The sequence below is a fragment of the Poromitra crassiceps genome (genome assembly GCF_964638095.1).
Source record: "Poromitra crassiceps genome assembly, chromosome: 7".
Taxonomy (NCBI): Eukaryota; Metazoa; Chordata; class Actinopteri; order Beryciformes; family Melamphaidae; genus Poromitra; species Poromitra crassiceps.
In genome coordinates, this window is record NC_139628.1 from 34,348,541 (window position 1) to 34,367,342 (window position 18,802).

The following is an 18,802-nucleotide window of genomic DNA, read 5'->3' on the forward strand; positions in this document are numbered from 1 at the left end:
TGTTTTAAATAAATTTTATTCTGCTCATCATAAAGATATACTCTTCTTCTTTTTTACATAAAGTAGGCTGTACAAATGTTATAATGTAAGCTCACAGAATACACTTATGTATAACAGTATAAATAGATGTATAAATAATACAATTGACTGGATAATCATACAGGACATTGTTCATTGTCATGGACATTGTTTAACCATTTAATAGACAAATGTGGTCTAGACTTACACAAAAAGTCACTGGACCATGATAACTATAAGATAAATAAACCATAGAATATAACGATACATTGTTGCTGAAGCATTCACCCTGCATGCAACAATATCTGTGATCAGTTCCTCAACAACAAAGCGTCACTGCAGGGAGCCAGCCCTTTCTTACAACTTTAATATGATCATTTTGGATGTTTTGATAGTTATTGTTGAAGTGGGAACACAGATATTGTATTTACTTCATTCATATAGTTTTCATTCTACACATAAATTGACCTTTAAAGTCAACAATTCTAAAGTTATTAATTTATTATTAAAATATTGCTATATCACATGGCATTCAATGAGGCAAATTGTACATGTACATAGTGCAATTAATTTGGATGGACTATCCATGATTTAAATCATTATTGTGTTTTTATTTGTAGTATTGCCATATTATTTTCTTTTCATTGGACCGTGTGTTCAGTGGTTTCCAACTGGCATTCCAAGGTGTATATGTATGCTGTCATTTGCATAGTTGGATAGTGACTGAAATGCAACCAGGAGGCATCCTCTAAATTTGCCTGCCCCATTGTACTTAATGTCTTACATTACAATTTGGAATTTAATATCTGGAGGTTATTCCGACGCTTACTGCTTGAGACCCTCACAAATCTCGTATTCATTTCTCATTCCAGTGACGGTGGCCATAGTCCTTTGACATGTCTCCGCTGACACTTATTGCTGGTTTGAGAGTAGCCATGACAACGCCACCAAGAAGAATGCAGTGAGGAGACTGATCTCATGGCTTACTCCACTTGAAATCGCTGTAAAGGAATAGAGAAGAAAAAGAAACATGTATTTAAAAAAGTGTGGAAAGTTTTTGCACTTTTTGATCCAAGTACAGTAGTACTCAATATTGCTTACCTGTGCCATCCACCGAAACAGAGTTGGGGTTAATGTTGAAGGCTGTAATTTTTGGAGCTGCATTGATCAAAACATTTCCAATCCGGGTAGCAGTGGGAACAGATGAGGCCGTGAATCTAACATCCATGTTATTGACGATTGATCCATTACTGCAAATGGAATTACAGAGAAAAAAATTGTTCCAATCATCGTGACTTTCTGGTCATTCTTTCATTCTAGAAAAGCTGAACATAAAGAAATTACCTGAATGACGTCACTGTGATGGAGCTGAAGGAGGAGGAGAACTCTGCGTTGAAAAAAGGCTCAAGCTGCAGGAATAAAATCAGATTGTAAGCATATTTATTTATATTTATATTCCTTAGTCTTTTTAATTATCCTATTAATATTTCAACTATTTATTATGTTACTTCACATTATTTAATTACACCATTTAATTTCCTTATTTTCATAATTTTATTTATTATATTTACTACCCCACTAAAATGACAAAAGGGGAAATGCACGACTACCTAATCGTTAAAAGTGGAATTACCCTAGACAGTTTTTGCCAGTGAGTGACAATATAGCCCAAACTGAATGGAGAGGGTTAATGCTATTGTAAACTAGATTGAAATTTGATTTGAAAATGTATACGGCCACGTACTGTAATTTTCTTGAATTTCCATTTAGAAAATCCGAAATACATGTAAATGTGTTTTAACAGACAAAAATTATTGTTGGAAGATATATGATGTGATCAGTTTCTCAACATCTGCCCCCAAAGGAAGGCTTGTTATAGAATATGACATAGTTATTAGATATTTTAAGACATTTTTGTAAAAAAAAAAGATTAGGATGCAGCAATGTATATTGTCTGGTCTCTTGTGATATCAGAATGCAATAGATACTACCACAGGCTTAATTTTAAGTGGGAGACTTACCTCTGTCTTTATCAGTGTGGCACGAGTTACAAAAGCTGAAGATGTTGAAGTCAGCAGGTCACTTGTAAATGTCTCATCAGATGAGAAAGTGACCCGTACGGGAGTGAGTGCTACTGTAGTGGCAGCAGCTGTAGTTGCAGCAGCTATGGTCGCAGCAGCTGTGGTCGCAGCAGCTGTGGTGGCAGCAGCTGTGGTGGCAGCAGCTGTGGTGGGGGCTGGAGTGGTTGCTCTGAGGTTTAAATAACCTGTGAATTTTTCAAGAATAAATTATTAATAGCTTGCCCTTACATTGTGAGTACTGTATATCAGTAATGCATCGTACAGTCATGTGCAAGGCAAAAACATGTCTGATGTCATTTAGACCATTAGTTCCACAATGCTACATGGCTGCTGCATCAAAACAATCCTGTCAAAGAGAATTGGTTTTGCAAACTGCAAGCGTCTTATCAAATAATTCTGAATTTGCGATAGTGTCAAGAAAGTAGTGACAAGCAGGGGTGTAGTTGTAAATACAGAGGTGGGTAAACTATCCAAGGCGAGTAGTTTACCCACCTTGTTTGCCCTCAATGATTTATACAGTTGATCTGAAAATAGGTGAGTCAACTATCTGCCTCATTTCAAAGAGGTACTGTAGGTAAACTGCATTTACCCTTCACTACACCCATGGTCACAAGCTAGTCCCATGCCGATCTACAAAATGGCTGTTCTTGAGAAATTATTCACTCACTTTTCACTCCCATTGTGTTTGAGTGATGTTTTATTAATGTCTTTATTGTCACATGGTTACTGTGTTTTTATGTGTGGCGGTGGTGTTTTAGCTGCAAACCAAATTGCCCTATGGGATTATATAAAGACCAAAATGAATTTAAGCAAATTACCAGTTAGTGACAAGCATTTTCATTGAGTGACAGATATCTAGAATAGTCAATCCTGCCACAAATTGCACTTGTCACTAAGCTATGTCTGTTTCACATTTACAAGCATAATCTTGCTCCCAACTTTTCAATTCAGGCAAATTAAAATTATGTTTCAAATAATGAGTAGAGTGGAATTTAGACTTATGTGTTAACTGTTAACTTACCTGTTATTTGGAGAGAGTTGGTATTAATAGTGACGTTGAAGGTATTGTTGGGGTTATTCACAGCTTCTGTCACAGCCGCCACAATGGTATCAGCCGCTGGGATAGATGAAGCTGGAGCAGTCCTGTTGAACTCAATCCCCATTTCTGCTTGCGTGTTATTAGATTGTGCTCTGGCTCCACCACGGCTGTATCACAAATGCCAAAATCATAAAGTCAAGAGTCAAAATCTATGAAAATTATAAATTATATTGATAACTTATTTAAATATGTAACTTATAGGTGTCACACAGATATAGATAACATCATTATCCACATAGAAACATACATGAGAGAGGCTTTAAAAGGAAGTAGAATTTGTAGTTTACCTAAATGCTATAACATAGGTGCGGATGAAGAGAACACCAAATTTCTCACTGAAGATTATATGATACTGCAAGAAGAAAAACGGGGGGGGAATCAGACATAATTATTGAGTGCATTTCAAATACAATATTCTCCAAATGAATATCAAATGGGATGGAATGAATTTCAATTCATGTGAAATCTGCATTATAATGCTTTGTTTATCAGTTGCAATGAACAGTGTAATGATTTGCTTAACAAGACAACATCAACAAAACGATGAAATTATTCTTACCATGGCAACAACTGTGACTGAAAGCTCTTTGAATTGTGTGCTATTGGAGTTCATGAGTTCTTTTGTGAATGGATGTGCCAGCTCTGAGTGGAGAAGTGCAACTGGTGCAGCAGCTGTAGTTGGAGCAGCTGTAGTAGGAGCAGCTGTAGTCTTAGCAGCTGTAGTCTTAGCAGCTGTAGTTTTAGCAGCAGCTGTAGTAGGAGCAGCTGTAGTAGTTATGAGCGTGCCACCCACATAAACAGTGGTGGTGACAATGTCGAAAGTTGTAATGCTTGAAGCTCCATTGATCAACACATTTCCAATCTGGGTAGATGTAGGAACAGATGAGTCCGCGAAACTAACTTTGATGTTGTTGACGATCGATCCACTACTGCAATTGGAAATGCAGAAAAACAAATTGTTTCAATCATCATGACTTTCTGGCGTTTATTCTTTCATTCTTGCAAAGCTGAACATAAACAAATTACCTGAATGACACCACTGTCAAGGAGCTGAAGGAGGAGTATGCTGCTTGGTAAAGAGATTCAAGCTGCAGGAATAAAAGCAGGTTGTAAGCATTATGTTGGCTATATCTTTTTTGTTTTTACCTTAGTCTTTTTAATTTCAAGTAGTTTTACTACATTTTCACATTGTTCAATTACATTGTTCAATTTCCTTCTTTGCATAATTTTCTTATTTAGTCCTTTATTGACTACCACAGTAAACTTCCAGGAGGGGAAGGCTGAAGGAGGAGGGCTACGCTGCTTTGTAAAGGGTCTCAAGCTGCAGGAATAAAAGCAGGTTGTAAGCATACTCTTAGGCAGGGGTGCCCAAATTCTTTCCCATGAAGGGCCAAAACTCAATCTGGGTGGAGGGCCGAGGGCCAAAATTAAACGTTGTGGAATTACATTAAAATGTATTGTGTTTTATAGAAAATTAACATTCTAAATCTAAAATAACATTTCAATATAATAATCTACTTTTTATCTATTTGGTAATTGTAATAATTTGCAATTGGTTATATATATTTAAAAAAAACATCTGCATTTGTGGGGAGCTTAAACATGGACCAATAACCAGGATAAATAAAAGTAAATTAGCACTAATGGGGGATAAAAATGGGATATAAAATCGGGGAAAAAAATCTAAAAAAACAACAACAAAAAAACTTTTTTTTCCCAAATCCGTGGCGGGCCAAAACAAACAGAGCGTGGGCCAAACTTGGCCCGCGGGCCCCAAATTGGTCAGCACTGCTCTTAGGGCTCTATCGTCGCAAACGCGGTAATTTTGCATTAGCGCCCGTTTTGCGCTGGAATAGCGCCGCGCAAAGCCCTAATTGTGGGCGTGTCGGCCCGCTGCGCTTCACGTCATCTCGTGCAAACCTCCATATAGCTGTGTTTATGCCCAAAACAGTAGCCTATTCACACGTGTGCGCTCATGTCCAGTCCACTCCCCTTAAAAGTTATAGTCACGTCTGTGACAGCAGCTTCTTTCTTGCCGAGTGTCGTAAGCAGAGTGTGAGAGAGAGACGGGAGCAAGAGAGGGGGAGAGAATTGGAGGATGAACCAGTTCGGTTTAAGATAAACCATTAGAAACTAAACGAAAATTGATGCTGATGTAACGATCCATTTGAAACACACCAGTGTGTTTTTTGTGTGTGTTTTTTTGTGTTTTTTTACCTTTATTTAGACAGGCTATATTCTTTATTAAGAACAAATTCTTATTTACACAGACGGCCTGTGTAAACAAGTTACGTGGTGAATATCCCCATGTCCCAAAGCGTGCACTTACTGTAATTAGTCGTTTCGTTCATATAGGCTATATAACATAGCCTACACATTTAAAAATATTTTGTTTCTTTAATAGGGTAGGGATGTCTGAGATTTTAATTCTAGCCTATTTCAATAGCCTATATCAGAATTGTCCACTCGGGTTAAGGTATTGTTGGTGCAATTGCAGGGAAATTACTGTAGGCTATAGCCTACTGGCCGGCACAACTTTCTCAAAAGCAATCTACTGTTACCTCACACCACAGACCTGTATGGTCGGGAATTATGTAGCCTAATAAAACCATGACAAATTACTTCTCATTTTTAAATCAAGGTGTGCTTTTTTCTGCAATGTAGGCTATAGTTGAAAATCAACGTGTCATTCTGAGGAGGGAGTGTGTGCGCGCGAGGTGTTGGAGAGAGAGTGACATCCATGCTGTGCGTAATGTATCCAAGCGAGGATTTCCTGCACTGCACGGAGAATACTGTGTGCGCTCAGGCGTATGCCTGGCATAGTGGTGCCCCGTCTATGTGCCGACAGCCCGCAATGCCGATAGCCCACAAGCAGAACCAGCTGAGCGAGGCGGCATGCAGCTTGTCGGTGGACCGGCTGGAGCTAACCTCTCTCACCCTCCACGCCTAAACCTAACCTCTCCCACCCCACCCCCCATGCCTAAACCTAATCTCCCCCAGACCCTAACCCTAAATCTAACCTCTACCACCCCACCCCCCACGCCTAAACCTAACCTCTCACGCCTAAACCTAACCTCCCCCAGACCCTAACCCTAAACCTAACCTCTCCCACCCCCACGCCTAAACCTAACCTCTCACGCCTAAACCTAACCTCCCCCAGACCCTAACCCTAAACCTAAACTCTCCCACCCCCCACGCCTAAACCTAACGTCGGCATTGCGGGCTGTCGGCACTGCGGGTGGTCGGCATAGCGGGTGGACCCCAGGTCGGTGGGGTTTTTTGCACTAAGACCTGCTTTTAGGTGGCGTTAAAATTGAGAGCACCAAAGGCCCTTTTTTCTAACACATTGCGCTGAAACGCCTATTTTGGCACGGGCAATGCCCAAACCTGTGTTTACGCTCGGAACATGACAATGGTATCTTCGCCAGAGCACAAAATGACACTTGCCTACCCTGTCTACACTTGTGTCTGCGCTTAGATTCCAGCGCAAAACTGGATGGTGGAGACAGACGATAGCTTAAGACGCAGGGAAGATAGCGTAAGAGGTGCGCAAACGATAACGCCGTACGACGATAGGGTTTTATTTTCCTTGGTCTCTTGAATTTTGAGAGTTTTCACGATTTCATTTTAACGTTTAAACAATTCAATTTCCTTCTTTTTAATTACATTTCCTTTATTAGCCATTTTTATGCCTCTGCCAATGATAGCCAGGCGTCCGTCCGTCCGTCCGATGTTTCATAAATTTCATAAAATTTGCCGCAAACGTATACTGTTTGACCCGTCTGTGTTTCCAGGTGACATAAAAAAATGCATATGAAAAAAACTGACTCTGTGTGCAAAGACCTTAAGACTACCTAGCAAGAATGGTAAAAGCAGAATTAGGCTTGGGAACAAATTGGTAATTCTGAACTTGAATATATTGAAAATGTCTTAGTTAATAGTTTTTGCCAGTGAAACAATATAGCCCAAAGTGAATAAAGGGTGAATGCTATTGCAAAGTAGATTGAAAATTGATTGAAAATTTGATATTGTCACATAGTGTACATTTCTTGAATTCCCACTCCATTTATATTGGTGTAGATGTAAGACCAAAATCACAAGTAAATGTATTTTGGCACTGACAAAAACGATTGTTGGATGTTGGAAGATGAGTACATATGAATAAAATTAAAGGAAGGCTTATTGTAGAATATTAGCTAGTTATTAGATGTTAAGACTTGTGGACAAAAAGATCATTATAAGGATGCAGCAATCTATATTTTCAATCCTTTGAGCAAATGCCCTGATCTCTCTGATACCACAGGGTTCATTTTAAATGGGAGACTTACCGCTGTTTTTATCTTTGTGGCTCGAGTTGCAAAAGCTGTAGATGATGAATCTGCCAGGTCAGTTGAAAATGTCTCATCAGATGAGAAACTGACTGAGAAAGTAGTTGTAGCAGCTGTAGTTGCAGCTGTTGTGGTTGTTAGAGCAGCTGTTGTGGTGGTTGGAGCAGCTGTTGTGGTGGTTAGAGCAGCTGTTGTTGTGGTTGCAGCAGCTGTTGGGGTTGTTGGGGAAGCTGTTGTGGTGGTTGTAGCAGCTGCTGTGGTGGTTGGAGCAGCTGTTGTGGTTGTTGAAGCAGCTGTTGTGGTGGTTAGAGCAGCTGTTGTGGTGGTTGGAGCAGCTGTTGTGGTTGTTGAAGCAGCTGTTGTGGTGGTTAGAGCAGCTGTTGTGGTGGTTGGAGCAGCTGTTGTGGTGGATGGTGCCACTGTGGTAGTTGTTGGAGCAGCTGTAGTAGTTATGAGCGTGCCACCCACATAAACAGTGGTGGTGACAATGTCGAAGGTTGTAATGCTTGAAGCTCCATTGATCAACACATTTCCAATCTGGGTAGATGTAGGAACAGATGAGTCCGCAAAACTAACTTTGATGTTGTTGACGATCGATCCACTACTGCAATTGGAAATGCAGAAAAACAAATTGTTTCAATCATCATGACTTTCTGGCGTTTATTCTTTCATTCTTGCAAAGCTGAACATAAACAAATTACCTGAATGACACCACTGTCAAGGAGCTGAAGGAGGAGTATGCTGCTTGGTAAAGAGATTCAAGCTGCAGGAATAAAAGCAGGTTGTAAGCATTTTTATGTTTGCTATATCTTTTGTGTTTTTACCGTAGTCGTTTTAATTTCAAGTAGTTTTACTACATTTTCACATTGTTCAATTACATTATTCAATTTCCTTCTTTGCATAATTTTCTTAATTAGTCCTTTATTGACTACCACAGTAAACTTCCAGGAGGGGAATGCTGAAGGAGGAGGGGTACGCTGCTTTGTAAAGGGTCTCAAGCTGCAGGAATAAAAGCAGGTTGTAAGCATACTCTTAATGTTTTCTTTTCCTTAGTCTCTTGAATTTTGAGAATTTTCACTATTTCATTTTAACGTTTAATTACACAATTCAATTTCCTTCTTTTCAGAATTTCCTTTATTAGCCATTTTTATGCCACCGCCGGCGATAGCCAGGCCGGAGGTATTATGGATTCGGTTTGTCCGTCCGTACGTCGGTCCATACGATGTTTGTTAACGTCATATCTGAGGAATGCCTTGACGGAATTTAATCAAATTTGCCTCAAACGTTGACTTGGACTTAAGGATGAACTGATTAGATTTTGGTGGTCAAAGGTCAAAGTTCAAGGTCACTGGACCTCACGAATGCCATTCCCAAGTTTGTTAACACAATATCTCATGAACGCCTTGACGGAATTCCTTCCAATTTGGCTCAAACGTCCACTTGGACTCAAGGATGAACTGATTTGATTTTGGTGGACAACGGTCATGGTCACTGTGACCTCACAAAGGTTATTTTCAAGCTCGTTAATGCGACATCTCAGGAATGCCGTGACGGAATTTCTTCGAATTTGGCTCAAACGTCCACTTGGACTCAAGGATGAACTGATTACGTATTGGTAGTCAAAGGTCAAGGTCACTGTGACCTCATGAACGCCCTTTGCCTTCACGGAATCTCTTCACATTTGGCTCAAACATCAAAGTCTGGCCAGACATGGATGTCAACTGCTCATTGGCAGAGGCATATATCCGCGGTGCGGTCGTTCTAGTCTTTATTAGTCCCCCTGATACCACTGTAAAATTACAAAAACGGAAGTGCACTGAGAGTGCATCCTATCCTTACATAGTGATGGGGTGATTATATTTATTTGAAACCCAGCAACTGCAATCAGATGTCATCCCAGAAGAGACCTGGGTATTTCACTGTATGATCCACCATTGTAGAAAACAAGCTATACCCTATTAAGACGTATTGCAAAGACCAAGTGGAAATTTTGAACACCGAGTCCGTATTTTTCACCCGAAATTGTCGCACGTTTTAAAATAAATATGACCTCATGTTGTGTCACTGTGTCACTTTCGTCCATCATTTAAGTTTTCGGAAAAGGTTCGATTTTCTGCGTTTTTCGCATCACTCAATAGGCTTTTGTGAGCTGTTTGACCTGTCTGTGTTTCCAGGTGACAGATTAAAAAACGCATACGAAAAAACCGGACTGTGTGCGCAAAGACCTTAAGACTGCCTAGCAAGAATGGTAGACGCAGAATTAGGCTTGGAAACAAATTGGTAATTCTGAAAGTTGAATATATTGAAAATGTCTTTTTTTTTTGTGATCAAATTTTATATTGAAAATGTCTTAAGTGCCTTTTAAACATGGACTCTGGATCATGTCAGGCTACAGAGAACAGGATCTTTTCAGGTTTTGCCTTTCTAAACATGAGGGATCTTTGTTAAGAAACAACTGGATATGAGCAGTTTTTTCTGCCAGTGGGGGGGGGGGGGGGGGGCGGTAGCATGTCAAACACAAGAAATGTGATAGGAAACAGCTTTAGCTATGAGGCAGTCAAAATAGTGGTCGCACCGTCGTCAATCACTGTGGGTGATTTATTTTACAAGTGGCAACTAGTCATATCTGACTAGTTTTAAATGTATTTCTCCCCACAAAAGTTTGATAGCCTATGTTTCCTAAATAAACGTTTTGAATCCATTTATTTCTCTATAGTCCATTCTTTATAGCCTCTATAGTCGTAGTCGATCTTATTTATTCCAGTGTTGTCATTAAGAGGCCGATTTCGCAGCAAGAATATTTAATTGGTCGGCACGTCGTTCTCGGTAATTGAAACAGACAACATGCATGCATGCTCTTACTGTAGCCTATCTATCTACGTCGGGTCGCTTTCGCTTTTGACGGCGGCAGGCACGCTTCTGGTTCTTTCCTGCCGTCTTGCCTGCCTGAAGTAGGCTCCTTGTTGCATGATCTCGATAAAAAAATTGCATTTCAAGTCATATCTGACTAGTTTTCAATGTATTTCTCCCCACAAAAGTTAGGCTTTTTCTGACATGGGAGCAAGCAAGCAACGCAGCAGCGTCCCTCCTGATGCACTGGACCTGGCTGCCTGCAACTGCAGTCAAGCCAGCCCTCACCTCGGAAAGCACGGTCATTCTAGCCCCCACTTAACAAATCAAGCCGTTTTTGCAGCACTTGAGGAAACCGTGAGTTTGCTCGTTGATATAAGCGATTGCCCGAACGATTCATTAATTAATAAACTAGCGAACGTGAAGTGAGTCACGAAGAGCCACACCCGCCCACTCAGACATATGCGGATCATATCGTTCCACTGTTTAACATGACCAGCGCTTGCGTGGAAGCGGATCTTATACCGGTGGTCGAGGTAGATAAGATACGGAGTTGCGGGAGTGCGCGTAGGCCGGCTAATTGTTGTTTAACATGCAGGCCAACCGGCTAGGTGCAGGTTATAATACGGATTCCACTGCATGTTAAGAAGTGCCTATAGTTAATAGTTTTTGCCAGTGAAACAATATAGCGCAGCAGCAATACTGTATATATTTTCAATCCTTTGAGCAAATGCCCTGAACTGTCTGATATCACAGGGTTCATTTTAAGTGGGAGACTTACCGCTGTTTTTATCTTTGTGGCTCGAGTTGCAAAAGCTGTAGATGATGAATCTGCCAGGTCAGTTGAAAATGTCTCATCAGATGAGAAACTGACTGAGAAAGTAGTTGTAGCAGCTGTAGTTGCAGCTGTTGTGGTTGTTAGAGCAGCTGTTGTGGTGGGTGGAGCAGCTGTTGTGGTTGCAGCAGCTGTTGTGGTTGTTGGTGTAGCTGTTGTAGTTGTTGGGGCATCTGTTGTGGTGGTTAGAGCAGCTGTTGTGGTTGTTGGGGCAGCTGTTGTGGTGGTTGTAGCAGTTGCTGTGGTGGTTGGAGCAGCTGTTGTGGTGGTTAGACCAGCTGTTGTTGTGGTTGGAGCAGCTGTTGTGATGCTTGGAGCAGCTGTTGTGGTTAGAGCAGCTGTTGTGGTTAAAGCAGCTGTTGTGGTTGTTGGTGCAGCTGTTGTAGTTGTTGGGGCAGCTGTTGTGGTGGTTAGAGCAGCTGTTGTGGTTGTTGGTGCAGCTGTTGTAGTTGTTGGGGCAGCTGTTGTGGTTGTTGGGGCAGCTGTTGTGGTGGTTGTAGCAGTTGCTGTGGTGGTTGGAGCAGCTGTTGTGGTTGGAGCAGCTGTTGTGGTGCTTGGAGCAGCTGTTGTGGTGGTTAGACCAGCTGTTGTTGTGGTTGGAGCAGCTGTTGTGATGCTTGGAGCAGCTGTTGTGGTTAGAGCAGCTGTTGTGGTTAAAGCAGCTGTTGTGGTTGTTGGTGCATCTGTTATAGTTGTTGAGGCAGCTGTTGTGGTGGTTGGGGCAGCTGTTGTGGTTGTTGGAGCAGCTGTTGTGGTTGTTGGGGCAGCTGTTGTGGTTGTTGGAGCAGCTGTTGTGGTTAGATCAGCTGTTGTGGTTGCAGCAGCTGTTGTGGTGCTTGGAGCAGCTGTTGTGGTCGTTAGACCAGCTGCTGTTGTGGTTGGAGCAGCTGTTGTGATGCTTGGAGCAGCTGTTGTGGTTAGAGCAGCTGTTGTGGTTGCAGCAGCTGTTGTGGTTGCAGCAGCTGTTGTGGTTGCAGCAGCTGTTGTGGTTGTTGGTGTAGCTGTTGTAGTTGTTGGGGCAGTTGCTGTGGTGGTTGGAGTAGCTGTTGTGGTTGTTAGAGCTGCTGTTGTGGTGCTTGGAGCAGCCGTTGTGGTTAGAGCAGCTGTTGTGGTTGCAGCAGCTGTTGTGGTTGTTGGTGTAGCTGTTGTAGTTGTTGGGGCATCTGTTGTGGTGGTTAGAGCAGCTGTTGTGGTTGTTGGGGCAGCTGTTGTGGTGGTTGTAGCAGTTGCTGTGGTGGTTGGAGCAGCTGTTGTGGTTGGAGCAGCTGTTGTGGTGCTTGGAGCAGCTGTTGTGGTGGTTAGACCAGCTGTTGTTGTGGTTGGAGCAGCTGTTGTGATGCTTGGAGCAGCTGTTGTGGTTAGAGCAGCTGTTGTGGTTAAAGCAGCTGTTGTGGTTGTTGGTGCATCTGGTATAGTTGTTGAGGCAGCTGTTGTGGTGGTTGGGGCAGCTGTTGTGGTTGTTGGAGCAGCTGTTGTGGTTGTTGGGGCAGCTGTTGTGGTTGTTGGAGCAGCTGTTGTGGTTAGATCAGCTGTTGTGGTTGCAGCAGCTGTTGTGGTGCTTGGAGCAGCTGTTGTGGTCGTTAGACCAGCTGTTGTTGTGGTTGGAGCAGCTGTTGTGATGCTTGGAGCAGCAGTTGTGGTTAGAGCAGCTGTTGTGGTTGCAGCAGCTGTTGTGGTTGTTGGTGCATCTGTTATAGTTGTTGAGGCAGCTGTTGTGGTGGTTGGGGCAGCTGTTGTGGTTGTTGGAGCAGCTGTTGTGGTTGTTGGGGCAGCTGTTGTGGTTGTTGGAGCAGCTGTTGTGGTTAGATCAGCTGTTGTGGTTGCAGCAGCTGTTGTGGTTGTTGGTGTAGCTGTTGTAGTTGTTGGGGCAGCTGTTGTGGTGGTTAGAGCAGCTGTTGTGGTTGTTGGGGCAGCTGTTGTGGTTGTTGGAGCAGCTGTTGTGGTTGTTGGAGCAGCTGTTGTGGTGCTTGGAGCAGCTGTTGTGGTTAGAGCAGCTGTTGTGGTTAGAGCAGCTGTTGTGGTTGCAGCAGCTGTTGTGGTTGTTGGTGCAGCTGTTGTAGTTGTTGGGGCAGCTGTTGTGGTGGTTAGAGCAGCTGTTGTGGTTGTTGGTGCAGCTGTTGTAGTTGTTGGGGCAGCTGTTGTGGTTGTTGGGGCAGCTGTTGTGGTGGTTGTAGCAGTTGCTGTGGTGGTTGGAGTAGCTGTTGTGGTTGTTAGAGCTGCTGTTGTGGTGCTTGGAGCAGCCGTTGTGGTTAGAGCAGCTGTTGTGGTTGCAGCAGCTGTTGTGGTTGTTGGTGTAGCTGTTGTAGTTGTTGGGGCAGCTGTTGTGGTGGTTAGAGCAGCTGTTGTGGATGTTGGGGCAGCTGTTGTGGTTGTTGGAGCAGCTGTTGTGGTTGTTGGAGCAGCTGTTGTGGTGCTTGGAGCAGCTGTTGTGGTTAGAGCAGCTGTTGTGGTTAGAGCAGCTGTTGTGGTTGCAGCAGCTGTTGTGGTTGTTGGTGCAGCTGTTGTAGTTGTTGGGGCAGCTGTTGTGGTGGTTAGAGCAGCTGTTGTGGTTGTTGGTGCAGCTGTTGTAGTTGTTGGGGCAGCTGTTGTGGTTGTTGGGGCAGCTGTTGTGGTGCTTGGAGCAGTTGCTGTGGTGGTTGGAGTAGCTGTTGTGGTTGTTAGAGCTGCTGTTGTGGTGCTTGGAGCAGCCGTTGTGGTTAGAGCAGCTGTTGTGGTTGCAGCAGCTGTTGTGGTTGTTGGTGTAGCTGTTGTAGTTGTTGGGGCATCTGTTGTGGTGGTTAGAGCAGCTGTTGTGGTTGTTGGGGCAGCTGTTGTGGTGGTTGTAGCAGTTGCTGTGGTGGTTGGAGCAGCTGTTGTGGTTGGAGCAGCTGTTGTGGTGCTTGGAGCAGCTGTTGTGGTGGTTAGACCAGCTGTTGTTGTGGTTGGAGCAGCTGTTGTGATGCTTGGAGCAGCTGTTGTGGTTAGAGCAGCTGTTGTGGTTAAAGCAGCTGTTGTGGTTGTTGGTGCATCTGTTATAGTTGTTGAGGCAGCTGTTGTGGTGGTTGGGGCAGCTGTTGTGGTTGTTGGAGCAGCTGTTGTGGTTGTTGGGGCAGCTGTTGTGGTTGTTGGAGCAGCTGTTGTGGTTAGATCAGCTGTTGTGGTTGCAGCAGCTGTTGTGGTGCTTGGAGCAGCTGTTGTGGTCGTTAGACCAGCTGTTGTTGTGGTTGGAGCAGCTGTTGTGATGCTTGGAGCAGCTGTTGTGGTTAGAACAGCTGTTGTGGTTGCAGCAGCTGTTGTGGTTGCAGCAGCTGTTGTGGTTGCAGCAGCTGTTGTGGTTGTTGGTGTAGCTGTTGTAGTTGTTGGGGCAGCTGTTGTGGTGGTTAGAGCAGCTGTTGTGGTTGTTGGGGCAGCTGTTGTGGTGGTTGTAGCAGTTGCTGTGGTGGTTGGAACAGCTGTTGTGGTTGGAGCAGCTGTTGTGGTGCTTGGAGCAGCTGTTGTGGTGGTTAGACCAGCTGTTGTTGTGGTTGGAGCAGCTGTTGTGATGCCTGGAGCAGCTGTTGTGGTTAGAGCAGCTGTTGTGGTTGCAGCAGCTGTTGTGGTTGTTGGGGCAGCTGTTGTGGTTGTTGGTGCAGCTGTTGTAGTTGTTGGGGCAGCTGTTGTGGTGGTTAGAGCAGCTGTTGTGGTTGATGGTGCCGCTGTGGTAGTTGTTGGTCCAGCTGTTGTTGTAACAGTAGTAGGAGCAGCTGTAGTAGTTATGAGCGTGCCACCCACAGAAACAGTGGTGGTGTCAATGTCGAAGGTTGTAATGCTTGAAGCTCCATTGGTCAAAACATTTCCAATCTCGGTAGATGTAGGAACAGATGAGTCCGCGAAAGTAACTTCGATGTTATTGACGATCGATCCACTACTGCAATTGGAAATGCAGAAAATGAAATTGTTTCAGTCATCATGGAAAGTTTATTCTCTCATTCTTGCAAAGCTGAACATAAACAAATTACCTGAATGACACCACTGTCAAGGAGCTGAAGGAGGAGGGGTACGCTGCTTTGTAAAGGGTCTCAAGCTGCAGGAATAAAAGCAGGTTGTAAGCATACTCTTAATGTTCTCTTTCCTTAGTCTCTTGAATTTGGAAAATTTTCACTATTTCGTTTTAACGTTTAATTACACAATTAAATTTCCTTCTTTTCAGAATTTTCTTTATTAGCCCCCCTGAAACCACTGTAAAATTACAAAAAGGGAAGTGCACTGAGAGTGCATCTTTATCCTTTCATATTGATGGGGTGATGATTTTTGTTTGAAACCCAGCAACTGGAATCAAATGCCATCCCACAAGAGACCTGGGTATTTCAATGTATGATCCAGCCTTGTAGAAAACAACCTATAGTACCCTATTAAGACGTACTGCAAAAACCAAGTGGAAGTTTTGCACACCAAGTCTGTATTTTCCGTCCGAAATTGTCGCACGTTTTAAAATAAATACGACCTCATGTTGTGTCACTGTGTCACTTTCGTCCATCATTTTTATTTCGTCAAGTTTTCAGAACAGGTTCGATTTTCTGCATTTTTTGCATCACTCAATGGGCTTTTGTGAGCTGTTTGACCCGTCTGTGTTTCCAGGTGACATTAAAAAAACGCTGAAAAAAAAACTGACTCTGTGTACAAAGACCATGAGACTACCTAGCAAGAATGGTAAAAGCAGAATTAGTCTTGGGAAGAAATTGGTAATTCTGAACTTGAATATATTGAAAATGTCTTAGTTAATAGTTTTTGCCAGTGAAACAATATAGCCCCAAGTGAATAAAGAGTGAATGCTATTGCAAAGTAGATTGAAAATTGATTGAAAATTTTATATTGTCACATAGTGTACATTTCTTGAATTACCACTCCATTTATATTGGTCTAAATGTAAGACCAAAATCACAAGTAAATGTATTTTGGCACTGACAAAAACGATTGTCGGATGTTGGAAGATGAGTACATATGAATTAAATTAAAGGAAGGCTTATTGTAGAATATTAGCTAGTTATTAGATGTTAAGACTTGTGTACAAAAATATCATAAGGATGCAGCAATCTGTATTTGCAATCCTTTGAGCAAATGGGAGACTTACCGCTGTTGTTATCTTTGTGGCTCGAGTTGCAAAAGCTGTAGATGATGAATCTGCCAGGTCAGATGAAAATGTCTCATCAGATGAGAAACTGACTGAGAAAGTAGTTGTAGCAGCTGTAGTTGCAGCTGTTGTGGTTGTTAGAGCAGCTGTTGTGGTGGTTGGAGCAGCTGTTGTGGTGGTTGGAGCAGCTGTTGTGGTTGCAGCAGCTGTTGTGGTTGTTGGGGCAGCTGTTGTAGTTGGTGCAGCTGTTGTGGTGGTTGTAGGAGCAGCTGTTGTGGTTGTTGGAGCAGCTGTTGTGGTGGTTGGAGCAGCTGTTGTGGTTGTTGAGGCAGCTGTTGTGGTGGTTGGAGCAGCTGTTGTGGTGGTTGGAGCAGCTGTTGTGGTTGTTGGGGCAGCTGTTGTGGTGGTTGGAGAAGGTGTTGTGGTCGTTGGAGAAGCTGGTGTTGTGGTTGGAGCAGCTGTCATGGTTGTTGGAGCAGCTATTGTGGTTGTTGGAGCTGGTGTTGTGGTTGTTGGGGCAGCTGTTGTAGTTGTTGGGGCAGCTGTTGTGGTGGTTGTAGCAGTTGCTGTGGTGGTTGAAGTAGCTGTTGTGGTTGTTGGAGCTGCTGTTGTGGTGCTTGGAGCAGCTGTTGTGGTTAGAGCAGCTGTTGTGGTTGTTGGTGCAGCTGTTGTAGTTGTTGGGGCAGCTGTTGTGGTGGTTAGAGCAGCTGTTGTGGTTGTTGGGGCAGCTGTTGTGGTTGTTGAGGCAGCTGTTGTGGTGGTTGTAGCAGTTGCTGTGGTGGTTGGAGCAGCTGTTGTGGTTGGAGCAGCTGTTGTGGTGCTTGCAGCAGCTGTTGTGGTTGTTGGGGCAGCTGTTGTGGTTGTTGGAGCAGCTGTTGTGGTTGTTGGAGCAGCTGTTGTGGTTGTTGGAGCAGCTGTTGTGGTGCTTGGAGCAGCTGTTGTGGTTACATCAGCCTTTGTGGTTGCAGCAGCTGTTGTGGTTGTTGGTGCAGCTGTTGTAGTGGTTGGGGCAGCTGTTTTGGTGCTTGGAGCAGCTGTTGTGGTGGTTAGACAAGCTGTTGTTGTGGTTGGAGCAGCTGTTGTGGTTGTTGGGGCAGATGTTGTGGTTGTTAAGGAAGCTGTTGTGGTGGTTGGAGCAGCTGTTGTGGTGGTTAAAGCAGCTGTTGTGGTTGGAGCAGCTGTTGTAGTGGTTGGAGCAGCTGTTGTGGTTGTTGAGACAGCTGTTGTGGTGGTGGGAGCAGCTGTTGTGGTTGTTGGGGCAGCTGTTGTGGTGGATGGAGAAGCTGTTGTTGTCGTTGGAGAAGCTGTTGTTGTGGTTGGAGCAGATGTCGTGGTTGTTGGAGCAGCTGTTGTGGTTGTTGGAGCAGGTGTTGTGGTTGTTGGGGCAGCTGTTGTAGTTGTTGGGGCAGCTGTTGTGGTGGTTAGAGCAGCTGTTGTGGTTGTTGGAGCAGCTGTTGTGGTTGTTGGAGCAGCTGTTGTGGTTGTTGGAACAGCTGTTGTGGTGGTTGGAGCAGCTGTTGTGGTGGTTGGGGCAGCTGTTGTGGTGGTTGGGGCAGCTGTTGTGGTTGTTGGAGCAGCTGTTGTGGTTGTTGGGGCAGCTGTTGTGGTGGTTGCAGCAGCTGTTGTGGTGGTTGCAGCAGCTGTTGTGGTGGTTGGGACAGCTGATGTCGTGGTTGGGGCAGCTGTTGTGGTTGTTGAAGCAGCTGCTGTGGTTGCTGGAGCAGCTGTTGTGGTTGTTGGGGCAGCTGTTGTGGTGGTTGGAGCAGCTGTTGTGGTGGTTGGAGCAGCTGTTGTGGTGGTTGGAGCAGCTGTTGTGGTGGTTGGGACAGCTGTTGTGGTTGTTGGAGCAGCTGTTGTGGTGGTTGGAGCAGCTGTTGTGGTGGTTGGGGCAGCTTTTGTGGTTGTTGGAGCAGCTGTTGTGGTGGTTGGAGAAGCTGTTGTGGTCGTTGGAGCAGCTGTTGTGGTTGTTGAAGCAGCTGTCGTAGTTGTTGGAGCAGCTGTAGTAGTTACAAGCGTGCCACCCACAGAAACTGTGGTAGTGTCAATGTTGAAGGCTGTAATGCTTGAAGCTGCATTGATTATAACATTTCCAATCTGGGTAGATGTAGGAACAGATGAGTCCGCGAAAGTAACTTCGATGTTATTGACGATCGATCCACTACTGCAAATGAAATTACAGACAAAAAATTGTTTCAGTCATCATGATTTTCTGATGTTTATTCTTTCATTCTTGCAAAGCTGAACATAAACAAATTACCTGAATGACACCACTTTCAAGGAGCTGAAGGAGGAGTATGCTGCTTGGTAAGTAGGCTCAAGCTGCAAGAATAAAAGCAGGTTGTAAACATTTTTATGTTGGCTATATTTCTCATGTTTTACCTTAGTTTTAGTTTTATTTCAAGCACTATTTTAACTATTTCATTTTACATTATTCAATTATATTATTCAATTTTCTTAATTATTCCTTTATTTACTACCACAGTAAAATTCCAGGAGGGGAAG

The 18,802-nt window shown here is 43.7% G+C and overlaps 2 protein-coding genes across 2 annotated transcripts in view; both read right to left on the minus strand.

The window, feature by feature from the left end:
- Nucleotides 1-10,495, minus strand: LOC310779569 (uncharacterized protein; the record flags this gene model as incomplete). The annotated part of the gene is made up of 11 exons (XM_083640095.1): nt 1-1,019; nt 1,120-1,268; nt 1,363-1,427; nt 2,040-2,284; nt 3,121-3,305; nt 3,486-3,550; nt 3,758-4,127; nt 4,225-4,286; nt 7,527-8,130; nt 8,228-8,289; nt 10,469-10,495. 11 exons carry the CDS (start codon nt 10,493-10,495, stop codon nt 931-933), a joined length of 1,923 nt encoding a protein of 640 aa, XP_083496221.1. The 3' UTR covers nt 1-930.
- The window catches only part of LOC310779570 (uncharacterized protein), a gene marked incomplete at its 5' end in the record, with an annotated part of 25,050 nt that continues 14,475 nt past the window's right edge, over nt 8,228-18,802 (minus strand). The window contains 2 exons of the mRNA XM_083640096.1: nt 8,228-8,289; nt 11,158-11,999. Of these exons, the coding sequence (XP_083496222.1) occupies nt 11,234-11,999 (766 nt within the window). The 3' untranslated portion in view covers nt 8,228-8,289; nt 11,158-11,233. The remainder of the gene's footprint in view (nt 8,290-11,157; nt 12,000-18,802) is intronic.